Genomic DNA, 19,561 nt, shown 5'->3' with positions numbered 1-19,561 from the left:
TCTCCCTGGGCCGCTCCCAGGGGGACCCCTCAGAGCAGCAAATTTCCCCCAATTTCTTCTCTTTTTTTCCCCAATTTCTTCCAATTTTCCCCAATTTTTTTTTCCCAATTTTTCCCCACTTTTCCCCATTTTTAACCAATTTCCCCCTTTTTTCACCATTTTCTCCCCATTTTCCCAGCTCCATCTCCAGCCCCTCTCCCTGCTCTGGCGTCTCTCGGACCCCTCAGAGCAGCAAATTGCTCACAATTTCTCACAATTTTAACCAAATTTCTCCCATTTTTTTTTGGTTTTTCCCCCAATTTTCTCCCAAAATTCCCAATTTTCCCCATCTTTAACCAATTTCCCTGTTTTTTCCCCCAGCACCAGCTGCAGTACCTGTCCCTGGCCCGCTCCCTCAGTGACCCTGTGGAGCAGGAAATTGCTCAAATTTCTCCCAATTTCTCCAAATTACCCTAAAATAGCAAAAAAATGCACTAAAATGGGGCTAAAATGGTCAACAATGGCACTGAATGGGACCAAAACCTTATCTTCATCTTTCTAGTGATAAGACACTTTCAGCCTTCTTTTTATAAGTGTCTAGGATGCTGGTCAGGTTTGACAATAGACCTTCAGGCATGAATTCTTCATCGTCTCTTTCTATTCTTGCATTCTGTTCTTCAAGGTATTTCTAGAAAAGAGGTACAGAGAGCTTTATTAGCTCTGTCATGGCCTGTATTTTACTGATTCTGCTAAAGCATTTTAAGCAGTCATTGCACAGGTTAACTGATTTCAGTTAAACACCTTCCTGAAAGACGCCTCTCAGAAGCAGGTTTAACCTGACAGGATGTTACTGCTGACACTTAACAACCAATTCTGATTATTTACACCAAAGGTTTTGTCAGAAAATTTAACTAGAATCCGCAGGCTTAGTAGCAGCTAAATAACTGATACTTCCTTAGAAAGAGTAAGCTCTAATTTCCAAGTGTTTAACTGCAAAATGTCTCTAGAGAGATTTAATTCTGAATATCAAATTTTAGCTTACCACTATAGATTCTATATGAGTAGCAACTGTTTCTACAAGACGACTCAAGTTAGAATCAATTTTTCTGTTCTCTTCTGTTGTTCTTAGCAAAACGACTTGATATCTAAAAGGTAAAGATACTCAGAAGGTCATGTCCATAATTGGAGAATTCCTGACATTTACAACAATCACTTCAAGTCTGATTTATCATCACGTTTAGCCATACTTTTTTTTCCATTAGTATTAATTTGAACCGAGTTACAATATATTAATGCTCAACTTAAAGAAAAACCCTTACGCGGAAAACAGGAGTTCTGATACAGCAGACAAATATTTTAGCAAAATACTGTTGAGGAGAAACATCTTTCAGTTGTTAACTTGTGAAATTAACACACTGAGATGGATACCTGATGAAACAACTGTATGTTACATTCCAGAAAATATCTTTATCCTTAAAAACCAAAATAAACAAGGCAGACATGGAAGTTAGGAGCCTTACTCTCTTTCGATATCATGCAATTCAGTTGCAGCTTCACTGAGCCCATCATAGACACCACTCTCAAGTAATTGTTTATGCTTCTTAAACAATTTCCGTTCATTTGCGTATTTCTTGTCTTCTTCTTGTATCTCCTGTTGTCATAAGGAAGGAGAAGAAAAAAAATGGCCTCTCTCAAGTATAATTCGGATCTTTTTTTCTTTCTGTTACCTGATTATATCCTAATACTTGAATTCAAAATTCACGCAAATAGTTCCAAGTTCAGAACTGAAAAAAGCCCCAAGGATATCCCTCCCAAACCTAAAGTTTCTGTATCATCCCCATCCCAGAATAAGCCTAACCATCTCTTTATTCCTTTAACCACATTTAAAGGCCTGTGTTGCAGCTACTTTCCCTTCCGAGTTAAAGCTCACAAAGTGTTGTTTACATAGTCTAAATAGCTTAGAAATGGCACATTATGAACAACTGTTTCTAGGTTAAAAAATACAACCACATCTGAGTAAGAAAATAGCTTTTCTTTTTTGTCTGAAAGAGAGTATAATTCCAAATAATCATCTCTTCTAGGAGAATGACACTGTTGATGCTATACAGTCCACAAAACCAAACAAAATTCTGACGTCAACTCAACATGCAACTTCGGTAGATTACTGAAACATCATCCTTCAAAAATAATTTTAATACTTAAGACTTACAAACAGCATTTTAAATATTAGAAGAGGAATTAAATGACTAAGCGTCTGGTGGCAAGTGTGTATTTTATGAGCTTAACTTTGGAGAAAAGTATATGCAAGAGCACAGATCAAAAGGTAAATGTCATGTGGTTTTGAAAAATAGAAACGAAATTAATTGCCTTTATAAACCTATATATACACCTGCCTCAGCAGGTATTAGCAGCGAAATAGCCCTGTTTCATGGCTGTAGCACAGGAGTTTGGATTTACAGGAGCATATATGGTAAATATTGGTGTAGTTCAAAGAACATTTTTCTGCAGGGCACCACGGCCCCGCTAAAGCAGTGTTGTCAGAGAAGTTGGGAGCTACCAAAATAGCCACTCAGTTGTTAACAGAGAGGGTTATGTTTTGTTGCTGAACTGCAAGTGGGGAAAAGAATAGGGACTGCTCCTGTGCTGGCAAAGGAAGCTAAAGGAAGTAACAGTTTGAGATCATTAAAACAATTTAACATGCTTTTGGTCAATGTTTTCCTTTGTTTTTACAGAAGCTGATTAAACATGTTTACTAAAAACTGTAAAAATGTATTTATTATATACAAATCGATTAGACAAGACAGGTTCTGTTGATCCTAAAATTTCCTTCAAGCACATGCCCGGAGACATCGTGAGGTCAGATGATTGTTGCTGCTTTTATTACTGGATGCAGGAATTTATGATTTACAGGATCTGCTACAGTAGGATGCCAGATTCTCTTACAAGAAAGTGAAAATTGATTCAGTTAAGGTGGCAGTCAAATCACTTTTCTGAAAAGAATGAAAAAATCCTCTAAGAGGGAAGGAAGAAGGCAAAGGCAGAAGCCCAAACAAAAATGCAACCCAAAAATTTATCGATAAATACAAAAATTAAGGATAAGGCTATCATTAAGGATAAGTTGTCATCAAGGTGTAAGAAGTTGTACCTTAAGCTTCTGCTGGTAAAGATCATCCAGCTCTTCAGCTTCTTCTGTCAGCATTTTCACACTGCGTTTCTTGTCCTCTAGCATTACATTCACCTAGGATGAAAACATAACCAAGGAAGTATGGTTCAAAAAGAATTCCAACATATAAATCCATGCCATCACAAACCACACCTGGTTAAACAGGTTAAACCATTAAACTAGGCTAGGCTGGGATGGCATTATCTTTCTTCATAGCAGCCTATGTTATGCTTTGTTTTGGATGAGGGGCTAAAACAGTGTTGGTAACACACCAAGTTTTGGCTACTGCTGAATAGCGCTAGCACAGCAGTCCAAGGCTTTCTGTGCTTCCCAGGGCCCCTCACTGAGCAGGGCAGGGACAGGCAAGAGACTGGGAAGGTGCATAGCGAGGCCAGCTGGCCAAGAGGACATTCCATACCGCAGAACACCATGCTCAGGTAGACGAACGAGGAAATAAAATTCTCCTTCTTTCAATCTGTCCCAAATCCAATAGTACTAAAAATCTTCCCGATGACAATTTGTCGGTGATGGTAAGCCACACAATCAACTGGAACGGGCAACTTATTAGAAACAAATACTTCCAATGGTTATGGTCAAGTATATGTAAGCTACATAAACTTTAATTCAGGGAATACACGATATTTCAACCAACAAAGACCTCAGTTCTTAGAAAAACTTTTAGGTTCCATTACAATAAAAGCAGTTTTCTCACAGTTTCTCCCCCTCTACTTGTCCTCAGAAAAAACCCAAGTAATTCAAGAAACCAACCCAACACATCACACTTTAACTATGCAAAAAGTTGAATGAAAGAGGCAGATAAGGTTTTAGGGTTGGTATCTTAGTGTTAATCTTCTTTAACTAACTCACCTGTTCCAAAGTGTCTTCCAGAGTAAATTTCTGTTGAGTGGCTTTACTAATTTCTTCCTCAGTCTCGTTGATGATCTCCATGAGGGGAGCCTGTAATACGTATACAAGAAGATTGAACAAATGCAATTTGCTAATCTGAACCAAGATGCACCCCAGTACATCTTTCCCTTTTATTTTTTTTAGGCTACTGTATTCTCCCATACCAAATCTCTTTCATATACTGCAATGTCATTATGGTGACTCATCACACAAGCTTTTCAATGACATTTCATTGTGAGATTGAGAGACCTTCCCAGCATTCCCAAAGAAACACTTTTTTTTTGTGAGTGCTATCTAAAGCCTTCAGTGTTGATTCTACTTACCATGATCTGAGTTCTGTATTTGACTAGGAAATTTGGTCCTAAATCATCAGGATTAAAGTGCATGGTAAAGTCGTGGCCTTTGGAATTCTCAGCACTTACTGGAATTAATTTCAGCTTTCGAGCCAGTTTATGATACTCTGCCAGTTGCTTTTCAATCTGCTCAGAGGAGAAAAGGGCACAAATCATAGAAGAGATACAAGTGAAAAGATGTGCAAGAAGTATTCATATAGTACTTTAAACAAGTTCCTGAGTTGCTCTCTGTAGCCATAATTCCTTGCTACCCCACAGTATTCAAGAGCTGCATGCAATGCCAGCACAGCAGTTTGCTGCATTAGGTACTGTTTTATGGTTCGTTCAGAGTTTGCACACTGAGGTTTCTTAGTGTCTATGGCTGAGAACACTGAATGCTTTCACCTGTGGTTTTCCGTATTCATCTGCCATAATTTTTCCTGCCTCAAGTTTTTGAGAATTAGCTGATTGGGAACTAAAAATGTGCTGGAAAATAATACTAAACAAATGATCAGTTATAAGGTCAATATGCCTTCTCTCATTAGTTTTGACAGGAAATGCTACACAGCCACACATCCTAACAACAAACTAACTTGAGCATGCCTTTAAACAAAGCTTATTAAATGCTTTAATTTCTAATTAATGAGTGCTATTAAATGCAAACATTAAAGACCCCAGGGTTTTTTTTCCAGTTTTATATGCTTCATACTTGCACCTGAGGATTTAAGTTGATAAAAGTGCTTGATAAAGGGTGACCCTACCAAACATATTTGAAATTTTTTCTTTAGTTCTCCAATTGGCAAAGCAGAAGCTTTTAAATCCCATCACTTCCAGGACTATATCTTTTCACTCTGTTTGAAGGGATTGAACTTGGCCCTTGAAATATGTTACAACTGCTACACAAAGAACTAATCAGGCCCTAAATGCATGCAAAACTATTGATTCAAATTCACTAGTTTTGCCTTACTTCCTTGCTCTGAAATATTAACATTAGCCTGTAATTTCTTGTGTTATCAAAGCAATGGCATGCTAATGTTATCAAAGCTCTAAATGCTACAGCAGTGACAGCTTACCATGCTTCATATTCTAGACACATCTCTTACGATGCAGGAAAAAAGTACATTTCCACTCAGTGCAAAACAGAAAAAGGGGAAAAAGCGCAACATTTTTCAGAGATACTGTAAACAGAGGCCATTCTTGTCAGTTTTGCCTGGTTAGATACACGTATGGTGGTGTTCGATTATTTAGGAAAGAAATTATCAAGAATCCAATTTTAAGCTTGCATGATGAAAACTGGCAGCCACCTCTGAGTGTTGTGGGGTTTTCACATACCGCGTCTCTCTTCCTAGCATATTTCATCTCTTCATTCCACATCAGTTCTCGTTCTTCTTGCAGCTCCTTATTCAGCTTGTTAATGGTTTGCTGCAGCTCATTTCTCTCGTGATTTATTCTCTCAATGTCTGCAGCTGAGTACTTCTGGTTATCTAAGATGTGCCGGAGCCGGGCATTCTCCCGCTTCGTGGCTTCTACTTCTGCCTCTAAGTACATAAAACATTTGTGAAATGGACATAAAATACCAGCCTATATACATAAACCTCACCTCTGTATTGTATGAGTAAATGACACAGTTATTACATAACATTACCATTTCATTACTCCAGTGTACAGAGAGCTATCAGACAAAAAAAAAAATTTTATTAGCAATCCATTCTGGAAAGTTTATTTGTAGCATCGTGCTACTCCAGGTACCTTGCTCTGCTCTCAAGCTAAGAACTACAATTATTTGAAGACTATTTCTAGCTTCACTGTCCTGACTGTGATCAAGTCCTCCTTACCTGCTGCCTCAACTTCATCATTAACACTTTCCAGTTTTTGATCAAGGATGGATATATGAGATTTCATTTTAGCGAAATAAGCCTGGTAGTTCTGGACGTCTGCTTCAAGGGACGATTTCACATTTCGTAGCGTTGCTATACGATCCTAGGAAATGGGTGAAAAGAACAACCACTCTTAGATAAATATAAAATAATGACTTCACTTTCCAGATAAGACAGTAGAGTAATTGATCAACATCAACAGCACAAATATAGAATAAAGAACTTTAATAATTTTTTATCTCTGTGACAGCTAAGTCCAGTCAGGACACCTTTAAAATAAAAGCAAAGAAGGCTGAAAAGATTCTTGCATTTCAGCATTATGTCTCTCATTTGCATCAGACAGTGCTTTAGACAATTCTTACTACAGGTAGTCCACAACTTAACTCTAATAATACATGGAGGGCAGATGAAACAGGGGCATGGAAAACCAGGAATAAACTCAGCACATTTTGCACAGTTGGCAGGAATTTCAATTTGCCACCTGCACAGCCACAAACCCATTTTTAAACTCAGGATGTATTAAAAGCAGAATCCAGAGTTTCAAGCAAAGTATTTTCCATAAAATATATTTGTTACCACTGAATCCCATGCCTCATATTTGAATACCAACACACTTGAAAAAAATAATGTTGACATTTATATTAAAAAATTTGGTTCAAGTATTTTATTGATATTTCAGTCAATATAAGACCTTATTACCTGTAAATACCTGCACATTATCAAACAAATAGGTACTGAAGATTCCACAGAAAAAAGCCTTGTTCTCTAATAGTATAGAGTCTGTAAAAATCTGGCCTAATTAAAATCTCAAAGCACTGAAATTTTTCCATTTGTTATGTATCATAAGTATCTTCATTCAGAAATGGTCGATATTATAAAATTCAACTCCTCCATAAAAACAGACACAATTTACTAACCTGCTCACTTTCCTTTTCTTTTTCTAGTCTTGCAATCTCTTCTTGAAGTCTTTTGTTCTCAGCTTCTAAACTTTCCATCTGGAATGGATCTACATTAAATAAATCCTCTGTGGGAGAGCAGAAGAGAGACTCGAGTTACAAATTTATCTCAATATCACCACCTATTTTGAGTACCTGAACTTGAGCTTCAGCACAGTAAATACCCATTATCTAGATAATTATTTTTCACTAAAAAATAACTAAAAACAACCAAGAAACTTACCAGAAAAACCTTTCATTAAAATGTAACCAGGCAAAAACCCCAGAAGAAACAAGAAGAGAAATGGGTTTCTCGGTCCTCATGTCAGAAAGAGTTCTCATGCCAAAGTCACTCCCAAGAGGTAAGGGTTTCCAAACTCTCATGCAGCCCACACCACAGGAGAGTGTACAAGTCAGGACTACCTTGTGAAGCTAGAACAAATCAAACTTACTTAACAACCTCTTTCTTATCCATATACTTCCTTGCTTCTTGAGGCATCTTTTCCCCAACTTAATTTGGCTTTGCCAAAAAATGGGATCATTATTTTTTCCCAATATCCAGTAACAGTGTGGTATCTTGTTTCCTCTCCAATTGATGGCCCCAGTTTGCAAACAAAGGGCCCTTAGTCTGGCTTTTCATAGGAGAGCAAAGAAAGTAAGACATGTTTTTCTTCCTTTTCTCACATTGTGTTTGTATTTCTGCAGGTGGTGAAATGAGCGAGTCAAAAAAACCCAATAATTTTCTACCTCCCTGAAGACAAACACAGGTGCATGCTGAATCACATACAGAACCCTCACAATAGAGTTTGGAACTCTTGCAGACTGCTTTCAGATCTTCAAAAGCTGAACTTTCTTGTCAGCTGTGCATCCTCTGAAAATATTTTTCTTTTTTTTAATTGTTAGCTTTTCCAGACAGAAACAAGAGCCATCTGCATAGATGGAGTTCACATCTGAAGAATTGTATACTGGTTTTCTGTGACAAAGACATTAAAAAATCAGGTGACACAGCTACAGCTGATAGCAGATCATGACCTACCCATCTGTACTGCTCAAAATACACTTAAAAAAGAGAGCATTAAGTTGAAGTAACTGAAACATACTTAGGTGTTTCAGACTCCCTTAGATCACTTTCACTCATAAACTGAACAAACTGATGCTAGGAGAAAGGAAACCAGTAACACAATTGAATACTTAGAATTTAAAAACTTACTTAATTTTGACTGCACTTCAGCATCCAACTCTTCAAAGGTATCTCTCCCTTTCATGGAAAGATCATAGCACTTCACACAGTAGTCCATGAAAAGCTGAAAGCAATTTAAAAATCTTTCATTTCAACAATTCCAAGACCTGTAAAATATCTGGATAGTCTAAAGCTACTCAATCAGTGGAATTAAACAGACATCAAAAATATCCTTAATGCTTCGATTGTACTTTTGTAAAATTAATTTTTTTTCCTCTCTTTGAACATAGAATGTCAACAGATTATATATTCAGGCAGAAGGAGACAACTATAATTCACACTAAGAAAGGTCTGGAAATCCTGTATTTCTTAAAAAGATATTTAACAAATATTGTAGATAGAATATTTAAGAATTTTTCATCTTGATGCATATGATTCTCTCAGGCTAGTTTATGGAAACTGCAGGTCTGTTTAACAGACCTTTTCTATAAATATGACCATTAAAATTCAGATCTGCAGGTCTCAAAGTACTCTTATCTAGAATTAAAGAAAGGTTACCCAAAAAGAATTTGCTGGACACTAAGTCACAGATGCTTCAGAAGCAATTACACCAGTATTGTGAATTTTGTATCTATATATATATGCAGAAGTGCCAATGTAGAAGAACGTATTTTGTTTAAAAGCATTGTTAGTTGCCAACCATCATGTTGTAACCTTAGTCCAAAATTATGATTTTACTTTATTTTTGCAATTTCTAATTAAATGTTTTAGCTTATAATGCAACCCTCTCCAAACACCTGCTGTGATTTAACACTGAGTTAAATCTGAGTAGTTCTAATAATCCATGATAAATTAAAAAGAAAGCAAGCTGTTGGATTAAGAGCTCAAATTATACTGCCACCCTATTTTGTGGCTCAGAAATAAAACTTTACAACCAATTTTTACATAGTAAACTGAGTAGATATTGGCACAAGTCACTATATTTAGAATTAAGTCACTGTCTTTATACTGCACTGCAGTTAACCTCAGAGGTCTTGAGAGCTAAAGGAAACTATTTCGGAAACTCTAAAAAAATAAACAGCATAATGATGCCCTTTCTCGACAAAGGACAACAGTATATACTTGTAGAATAAGGTGAATATAAAATAAAGAGAATATTTTGTTTAATACCCAGTCTACACCAATAGACTGATCATCATACCTGCTCAGGAAATAGTTGATCAGATTTTTTACACAATGCTACTCTACCTCCTAGAAAGCATTGTGAATATAAAAGGGAACAGAATCTATAAATACATGACCCAGCAATCTAAACTGTAATTAAATTGTGTTGTTACAGCACATGGCAAAATCCAGTTAAGCAATTCTGATACTAATTTCCTTTTTATGGTACCTTTTTATGTACAATTCCATCATCTGTCTCTCCTCCCCAGCTCTGTGTGTCATCGAACGATGGTGCATTTTCCCTGATCGCATTGTACAGCTGAAAAGCAGAGGTGCACACAACAAAGAGCAAACATGAAGACATCCATTAGTTTCCATGCTGGTTTTCGTGAAAAGAAGCAGAGTAACACTGGATTAGGATTTCAGCAGGCAGGTTGGAATGAACCTGTGTTGAGCTGACTAAACACACAGGTAAAGAGGCATGAGCTAGACAGTCAACACTGCCAAATTCTCTCGTGTCTTTTGAGCAGAAAAGGACAGGGTTTTCCTGGGCACTCAATTCAGCAGTGGTCAACTTCTGTCACAGATGCCAAATTTTGCTCAGTCCTGAGTTGGCAGCAACAACTGTTAGGACTACTAAAAAACCCAAACAAACCAACAAAACCAAGATTAAATAAAAAACACCCCACTCAAACCAAAAACTTGCCACTCTGTATCAGAATCACAGAACATTTGAATCATTTCAATTGAAAATCCCATCCTTAGATTTCAAATTTAGGGGAGAATGGCAGATGTCACAACATTTGCGCTGGAGATACACGTTCCATTCAGTGATTATACTCATTAACTTCTCACGTTTATTGTATGTACAGATCAGCATTTTGCCACCTCCTTTTATACATTAATTTATCCAGTGCATACATGTAAAGAAAAAACCCTATCATAATATAACATGAAAAGCTCACTTTAAAAGTTACCAAAACATTAGGCCAAGGGTCAGCTCCCAGATGACAGCTAAGAACATATATGTTTACATATATGTTAAACAAAGATTTGTAGAAAATATGTACTGAATCTGTATTGAAACTAACATTCCAGCCTGGAAAGTGAAAATATTTATCTTAAGACAAACATTACCTTGACACAATCAATTAACCAAATCAAAGCTGCCACAATCTGAGGCCAGGTTCGTGGTGCTCCCACAGCGTACATGGAGTTTTTTGACAGAGCAAAGGGGTACCTGTACGGCCAAAGAAGATACACTTTTAATAGCTGTGGCAGACAGTGATGAAAACAAACCAGCACATTTTGAAAACAAAGCAGCATGTTTTTCTATGTAGATGAAAGCACAGAAGGAAGAGCAAACTCAATTCTACTGTACTTCAAAGGAAATTAGTTGAGTTCTTACAGTACGATTCTATTCAATTATCATGGGTTTCTCATTTTGCAACTCATGGAATAACATGGCCTGAAAGGGACCTGTAAGGATCTACAAATCCAACTCCCTGCTCCTCATAGGACTGCCTACAACTAAACCATATGATCCAGAGTGTCATCCAGATGCTCCTTGAGCTCCCAAAACTTCAAGTGACTTGTCAGAATTAGTCATTTTATCCAGAATTACACCCCTGGTGCAGCAGAGTGGAATCCTTTGCAACATTTTAAGCTATATCAGCAGTTTCAAATGTTATAGATTAAAACAAAACTTTATTAAAATGCTGAGAAGTGTGCAAAAAAGATTTGCACCTACATTTAAGGAGCCCTGGCACTCTGACACCATCATGGGTATACAGTCCCTGTTTTTTTTTTTAAATGAGACTGAAAATTCACTGTTATCAAGAGGCAGAGGATTTTCTTTCCAAGACAATGTTGGGGCATTAATGATTTCAAACACTGAACAAATTCAGCAGTAAACCACTCAGCTACTTAGTGTTTTTCTCCCCTCAACAGTAATTTTGTTATTTCCACATTCTGCTTTGAAGGCAGAATGAGAAAAATTGCAGGAAAACATATTTTAAACTAAATTAAATTTGTTTAAACTAAAATTAAATTGTCTTGATCCAAAATTCTGGAAATTTTAGTTCTTAGATTCTAACAAAATGAACAGAAAGGCCTGTAAAAGAAAATTGTGCCTTGTCCTCCAAAGTTCTATACAAATAATCAATTAAATTTTACATGACAAAGCAAGATTCCCAGAGCTTATAGTTCTGTAAATTCAAATATAAAATGTATAGCAGATGCTGAAAATCAGAGAGTAAACCTAGAGTTAAACAAAAGTGAAACAAAACAATCACAACATTGTACTTTTAGAGTCTCATCTGAATAAATAAACCTATCCATTCCGCCCAACTATCAATGCAGAATTCTTAGCTTTTAAATTTCTAGCCATAGCATATCTATTCAGCCCAGGAGACTAACAATAATCATCTTACCCAAGGGCTTTGAAAATTTTGGGAATTTCCTCTTCAAATTTTGAGTCAGGCAGTTCATAAGAAGGGCAGAGGAATTTGTAGATAAAGGTGAAGATCTTTAAAAAGTCCTTAACTGATGGAGATTGTAGTGATTTCACGGAAACATCGTGGGCATAAGCATTCTCAACAAGGAACTGTGCAAAAGAAACACGGAATACCAGTCACTAAATAAAATTTATAGTTGAAACCAAGGGAAATAACCACTTTGCCTAGCACATTTTACACCTCATAACATACATGCAGAACAAGTTCATATGTTACCTCATAAAGCTTTTGGATACATTGTTGGATGAATGTCTTGTCATGAAGGGGCCTGGGATCCTTTATCTTTTTTGTCCCAAACACACCGTACAGGCTGCTGCTTGACCCTCCAGCCCCGCTCGCGCTAGGGACAGACAATGAATACAGGTCTTGTGACAATACATAGAAAGAAGAACTCTCTTCATGTTTAAGGCACAACTGCTAGCTTTATGTTTTCTTTCCATTTGTTATACAAAGTGATACTTGAAGTTTTCTCTTTGTTTAAGGTCATTGGAAAAACATCATCACCCTGGAAGTCACAATGCCATAAGTACAACAAAGATTACTGCATCCTAGATGAATACTTTCTTCATTTTATTGAAATAAATAAACTTTTAGAGAGCAGAAAAATACCCCAAAGATGAAAAAAAATAATGTTGGTGACTGTAAATAAACTCTAAAAATATTTAAGGAATATTTAAAAGGAATAACCCCTGCAACAATGGGGTACTATCAAGAAGATACCCATAACACAGAAAGTCATGAGCTAAGTAGAAAGATTATAGAGTTTTGGAAAGTTAGTATCTTAGAGAGAGGAAACTAATGCAGAGTATACTTCAGATGTCTTTCTTCCTTAAACAAGAAAATGTATTGAGATACTCTTAAGGTCTGCAGTGCACATCATTCCCAAAAGAAAAAAAAAAAAAGCTCCCAAAGCAATTCCTGCTCCAGAGCATTATTGTTTAGCGACCAAGGACTGGAGGAAGGCAGACCTGAAGGTCTGCTTGCCTCAGATCCATCATTCCCTATAGTGAAAATCTGTCAAGAAAGAAAAATACCAAAATTAGAGGACCATTTTTGTTTTAATGTACAGTGCAGACAACAAAAGCTATCCATACCTGTTCCCCAAACAGCTGGCTTTTCCTTCTGAAGCTACAGATGTAGGTTTGCTCATGCTCAGCTTCTCAAAGGTGCTTCTGTCCTTCCTGAGGAGCAGAAAAAGATTCAAGTGACTACTACTACCAATTCATACAAGAGCTATAGTAAGTAGCTCTTATAGTACAGGACTGTAAATAGAATCTAAAATATTTAAGGAATATTTAAAAGGAATAGACATAGGAATAGACCCCAGCATAGACCATACATAGCTCATACAAGAGTGATACAAACAGTCATATATTCCTAAGCGCCTTCATCCCCCAACATCTTAGAAAGGTTAACTGATGCATCCAGCTATCTCCTCAGAAACATGTAACAAAGTGTTACAATTTGAAACATGACACAAGTACACAGAAAGGAAGTATTTTTGCAAAACTGGAGCACATGTGCAAACACCCTTGGCTGTAGGGAGCCTTCTTCTCACTGTCTTGTTTTTTTCCCCTCAGTTGCTACTCACACTCAAACACACTATGATAAATCTCTTCAGAATTAGTTTTATATACTTATTTTTAGCAACATGACCAGCCAGACTTACAGCTGAGGTGTCTGAAGATCCGTCTTGTTGGTGTCCTGCACTCTCAGTGCCATCTTAGATTGTCGACTGCTGCTTCCAGCAATACTCGAGCTTCCACTCATTGTGACTGCTGTAAACCACAATCCCTCAGTATTCCAGCAGTATCAGAAAATCCAGGACCTAAGGGTATTTTCTTTTCTAAATGCCACAATGATTTTCCAAAGGCTCAGAATAAACAAGTAGACCTGTACATTGGACCAAAAAAAAAAAAAAACCCAAAAAAAAGAAGAAAGAAAAAAAATTATGTTAGACTCCACAAATACATAAGAGCAGCCACAGCCCTTTAAATCAACCATTTTATTGATAAAAAGTGTTACTGTTTCCTCCAAACCTACTGTTTTGCCTTTCTTTATATTTGGTCATTTCAGACCTACGGGTCCCAAAAGCAAAAGAGCTTGAGAAATTTTTCATTTCAGTCCACTGGGAAAAAGGCCACACTACCACGAGTACACAAGTACTGCTTACAGCACGTCTGCTGTACATCAGCTCCTGAGCTTCTTGTTCTGAGCCCGCCCATTCCTCTGCAACTTCCTCATTTGTAACTAATACATATCCCTTATTGGAAAAAAAAAAAATTATATTTGGATACCAATTGCTAGTTAAAGATGGGACAGTGTGCTGGGAAAAGTGCCAGCATGAAGAGAAAAGGGAAGGATGTTTTTAAGAAAATACCTCCTAGTAGTCCTTTAGGTGAACTTTTAATAAATTGGGATACTAATGAGGGAATGAAGTATCTAGATAAGAGAAAAATGATAAGACACTGTACAGAAATATGGCCTAAAGAGAGTATTGCTGAAGGACCTATTTATTGGCCCTGGTATGGGACAAAAGAAAGATGGCTATGTATAGCATTAATTAGATATGTCAATACCAGAATAGAACCTTGTGACGAAGAGATTAGATATGCTAAATGTTGGTTAGAAAGGGACAAACAGGAAGAGGAAATAAAATTATATAAAATATCCAGAGAAAAAGAAAAAGAAGAAACTGGGCTACCAGAACGGAGACCATCTTAGACCATCTTCCTCTGCCTCCCCCTCCTGATCCCTTAGATGACCTCCTGTTACCTCCTCAACCGACTCCTCCTATAGACCACCTTCCTCCTCCCCCTCCAACCTTGTACCCCTCAGTACCATCTCACGAGGTGGATGAAATTTCAGTATCTGCTTCCACAGGAGTTTTAAAATCACCTCAACCTTCTAATTCAAGTTGTCCTGCTCCCAGCATCCCCTCTTCTGTATCATCTCCTTTCCCAAATATACCAGAACCTGCCCATTCTAGTACTCCTTCAGTTTTGCAGAGTCCCTCTGGTTCCTCAAGTACCCAGACACTGGTCTCTAGTACCACTCAGAGTGTCCATACCCCAATCTTGGCTCCCAAAACTTTCCAAAATACTCCTTTTTATTTTTCCCCCATATTTCAGCCCATAACCCAAAGTACCTCTTCCCCTATTCTTATTCCTGGAACATCACAAAACACTCCTTTTTATTTATCCCCTGTACCCCAACATACTGAGAGTCACAAGCAGGAGGAAAGTTTGCAAACAAAAGGTCAGGGAGTGAAAAAGGCCTGTTGTTGTAAAGATATAGAGGAAAAGAAATTAATTGAACCAGATGAGCTTGTAGCAAGCCATCAGTATAATACAAGATTCCAAGCAAAGAAAATTCAAGGTGAATGTGGGAGAACTGAAAAGTTGTTTCCTCTGAGAGAAGTGCCTATGGGGGGGGCAGAGGTGGTATTGGTTTTGTGAATGCCCCATTAACCGCCTCTGAAGTTAGAAATTTTAAGAAAGAAATTAAGACCTTATTAGAAGACCCAATAGGCATCTCCCAACAATTAGACCAATTTTTAGGGCCTAACATCTTTACGTGGGAGGAATTAAATTCTATCCTAGAAATACTGTTCTCTTCTGAAGAAATACAAATGATTCGTACTGCGGGTATGAGGATTTGGGAAAGAGAAAATAGAGGAGGTCCTAGAGGAGAAGATAAAATGCCTGTTAACCCACCTAATTGGGATCCAAACCAGGAAGAGGGAAGAGCAAGCATGAGACAATATAGGACACTAATTGTAAGAGGGATAAGAGAGGCAGTCCCAAGAACAAATAATGCAAGATTGGCACTTGATAGTCACCAGGTGTCGCAGTCGAGGCGGTCACGACATTAAAGCAGAGACCACAAGCACACTCAGTCTCAGTCTCAGTTGTCTCTAAATTATTAATCAAAATGGACTTTCACTTGAACTGTTTAGAAAATTAAAACATACAGACCTTACTCAGTGTCGTCTGTGGGGTGATCTCCGGTTAGGACTGTTTGCAACCGTTAGCAACCGTTGGCAACAGTTGGCAACACTTTATTAGTGAAAATGGCTGATACACTTTCCAGTCGTTTCCCCTCCAGTCGCAGAAGGCTCCCATCTTTCCTTCCTTGATCTCCTTGGTTCAGCTTCTTCTTCTTGCTTCTCGCTCCTTTAGCCAACAGGCTCGCTGCTAGCCTCTTCCACAATTCCCCCTTTTTTTTTTTTGTTTTTGAACTGTAAATACAGCTGCTATGGATTTTTGCAGGCCCCTTTGCAAAAACCCAAGCAGAGAGGGGACACACAAAATCACAATCACAACCATCAACAGAATTCCCACTCTCAATGCAATCGTTCCTGTCCTTCATCCATCTTTAATTACTGATATATGGTCTTAGCCAGTGTCATCCGCACGTTCTGCCTCAGCTGCGGAACCATCGATCCTGTCCTTTCCCGCACGGTCTAAGTAAGGTTTGACACAGCGAGCAGGAACCCATCGAGGACCATTATCTGTCAAAACACAAGCATAGGTTGTCAGGTTATCAGGTTATCAGGTTATCAATTCTACTGGACCAGACCATATACCAGTAATCAAATCCTTGACCCACACCTTGACATTTCCATAACTTCACTAATATGGTAAACGATGGTTTCTCTTGAATATTATTGAAAACTGGAAAAGCCATAGGGTTATCACAAGCAACATTTGCAATGGCACTGCTCTCCTGAGGTACTCTTGGAGCACCTAACCTTTCTATTATGTCCCAATTATTTTCTTCAACTGCTTTCCTCCTAACAAATTCCCAGAACTCCTGAGGGTGTTGAGGAAGCACAGTTACTTGACATGGAGGCAAAGTCCATGGGGCAGTAAGGCTAGAGCTCTTAGGAGATGAAGGGACCAGAGCTCCTTGCCCCAACTCAGGTGTTACTGCGGGCGACTCATCACTTGACTCGCTGTTGCTGTCACTGTCAAGTAAGGGAGGATACGGCCTTGCAGATTGTTCAAGCCGCTCAGAGGGAAGCGGGGGGGCGAATGGCTGGACCAGAGAGGAGGGAAGCGCGGGGGCAGATGGCTGGGTTTCTCTCTCCGCTAAAGACATTTAGCTAACTGGCGTAGCAGTGTAGTATATACAGGCACCATCGCGAGCTGCTGCGCAGGTGTGAGATAAGGAGGCTTAGGGGCCTGATAACAAGAGGCTAGGGCAGGTTGTCCAGAAGTTTTGGCAGCTTTCCCAGAAGCCTTGGCAACCAGCCCAGAAGCTCTGGTAGCCTTCCTGGAAGCTTTGGCAGCCTTCCCATCAGAGCCCCCTTCTAGCTCAGAGGCTCTCAGGGCTCTGCCCAGGGCCCCAGCTGCCAGGGAACCAGGACAAGCAAAACCAGATGGGATGGATACTCCAGGGACCTGGAGAACCATTCCCAGCAACTGGGAAAATCCTAGGCGCTCCATCCACCCATAGATGCGGTCTCCAAATTTGCCCCAAAATTGGGTCCAGCTTTTAGAGGCCGTAAAGAGCAAGTCCAAGTGACTGGATGACCTTTTTAGCCCAGAAAGCCCTGCAGCTGATGGCACGCTTCACAATCAGCAGGGGACACAGCTAGGCCAAAGCCCAGACCTCTGCTGGGAGCCTTTCTCCTCAAATACCCTTCAAACAAGCCTCCATGCAAGTCACTTGGGAAAGTTTCTTCCAATGATCCATTTCTGGCACATAACTACACAGGCTTATGTGAAAGATTCTAAAGCAACTGCTCTGGAGTCAAAGAGGCAGCACTAAGGGTCCTTGTCATCTCTTTGTAGCTAAATCCCACTCTGCAGGAGTTGAAGGAGTTTGGAATGAGCTAGAGAGCGGACCTCTGAGTTTTTTACATGATGCCATTGCATTTTCTTCACTTCTACACAGACAGGAAGGGTGAGTTTGGCTCACATCTGCACTGCATGGCTCACAAGGCCGCAAGACTTGTAGTTACAAGAGCTTTGAAGGATTTCTTGGCCAAGAAGACACTGCCAACAAGGATATTTGGGGTTTGGAGCTAACCCTTCAATATTTCATCTTATGGACTCATGCTACAGTGTAAGCTTTCTTAGTCAATCATGTTATGACACACGAACCTACAGCACTGCATCCTAAGCTTCTTGTTTTCCATTGTAACTACTTTTATTTTTTCTAGATCTTGGACTCCAAAACTCCAAACTTTCCTCCACTTCAACATTCGTCCCCTTGTCTCTGCTAGAAACTAGAAATCCTCATTCTCATTTCTAGCACCTAAGTTTGGAAGCCCTATCCAAGGTCTCAGATCAAATCCTGTGCTTAATTCTAAGCTTTGCTGACAAGACCAAAGGTCTGAGATTTCCCTGCATTTGGGTTTCCCACAACACTGATGCTGTTAGTTCCACAGTGCCCGGGATCCCTCTTGCAAGTCAACTCTGTCAGGATCAAGGCGGCTGCCGGGGGGCTGCTTGTGGCCTCTGACAGCCCATTGCTGAGGGCTTGCCAGCGCCCCAGCCCCTCAGGGGCTGCCCCAGCCCGGCCAAGCTGCCCGGCAGCAGCGCCGCAGCCCCACCGCAGCTCCAGAGCAGCAACATCCAGAGGCACCTGGGAGCCCTCAGCGAGGCAGCCAGCAGCACCCGGGCAGGAGGACACGGATGGCGCTTCCCGCCTGGCACAGGGCTTGTGGCCATCTCCAGGCACCGCTCTGGCAGGGATCCCTGCAGACCCGGCCTCTGCCCAGCCTCTCTGTCACCAGCACAAAGGCTTCAGCAGAACCACCAAAGGCCAAGGGGCTTCTGGCCATTGCCCCTTGCCCGCTGCACGCCTGGGCAGCTGGCTGAGCACAAGCACCTTTTTCTCCCTCCTCCCCTATGCCCTACTGATCCTGGGCAGGAAAAGAAAGATCCTGGGAGTCTGTTTATTGTAACACATTCCATATTTACATAATAAAGGAAAACAAAAAGAAGAAAAGAACAGTCTTGAACACAAGGAAAATCCCTGCTGGCTCAGGGCCCAGCAGACAGAGCCTCTGGGATAATCTCTCCATGGAGCTCCAGCAGCAGAGGCGGCCAAGCCCTGAGACAGGAAGCCTTTTCTTCCACGCCCTGCGGAGCCGATCTTCCAGGTCCTCCAAGATGGAATATCGAATTGTAGCTTCTGCCCTGAGAATGTGTAAAGTTTGAAGAGTGAGCCTTCTGACAGAAAGGCTGATGTCATCTGCCATTTCTTCAAGGGCTGCAAGAGAGAGGAACAGAATCACGGTCAGATCCCGGATCGGCAGGGACCCGAGAAGAGCCCCCTGCAAGGGCCATCCCAGCCGGCTCTTGCCATGGCCAGGAGGGAGCAGGGAGCAAGGGGATCAGCAGGGAGCAAGGGGATCAGCCCGAAGCTGCTGGCCACGAATGGCCCACGGGGCCCTGAAAGCTCCGTGTGCTCTGCCCACGGGAGCAGAGCCCTCCGCAGCCGGGGCAGGGCTTGCGGCTCATCCCCCGGCAGCCCGCGCTGCCAGCCCGCTGCCCT

At 40.0% G+C, this 19,561-nt stretch overlaps 1 protein-coding gene across 1 annotated transcript; it reads right to left on the bottom strand.

The window, feature by feature from the left end:
• Positions 1-529: 529 nt before the first annotated feature.
• Positions 530-13,822, bottom strand: LOC128949275 (kinetochore protein NDC80 homolog). The gene is made up of 16 exons (XM_054294135.1): positions 13,722-13,822; positions 13,147-13,233; positions 12,269-12,392; positions 11,969-12,141; positions 10,674-10,776; positions 9,766-9,855; positions 8,403-8,496; positions 7,175-7,281; positions 6,216-6,360; positions 5,713-5,918; positions 4,372-4,527; positions 4,010-4,099; positions 3,125-3,217; positions 1,500-1,630; positions 1,022-1,124; positions 530-667 (listed from the first exon to the last, which is right to left on the bottom strand). Exons 1-16 carry the CDS (start codon positions 13,820-13,822, stop codon positions 530-532), a joined length of 1,941 nt encoding a protein of 646 aa, XP_054150110.1.
• Positions 13,823-19,561: the final 5,739 nt, after the last annotated feature.

Source organism: Melozone crissalis, unplaced genomic scaffold (assembly GCF_028551555.1).
Source record: "Melozone crissalis strain CALT ecotype California unplaced genomic scaffold, PUWL_Pcris_2 ptg000212l_1, whole genome shotgun sequence".
In the NCBI taxonomy this organism is placed as follows: Eukaryota; Metazoa; Chordata; class Aves; order Passeriformes; family Passerellidae; genus Melozone; species Melozone crissalis.
Note: the sequence above shows the minus strand (reverse complement) of the source record. Positions and strands in the feature narration are given on the sequence as shown.

What these genes read in the sequence shown, in the direction of transcription:
- LOC128949275 (XM_054294135.1), bottom strand. Translation starts at nt 13,822, where the DNA reads ATGAGTGGAAGCTCGAGTATTGCTGGAAGCAGCAGTCGACAATCTAAG. An exon ending in GTATCCAAAAGCTTTATGAG is followed by an intron (nt 12,142 to 12,268) that starts GTAACATATGAA and finishes TCTTTTGCACAG; the next exon opens with TTCCTTGTTGAGAATGCTTA. An exon ending in ATGGAATTGTACATAAAAAG is followed by an intron (nt 8,497 to 9,765) that starts GTACCATAAAAA and finishes AATTGCTTTCAG; the next exon opens with CTTTTCATGGACTACTGTGT.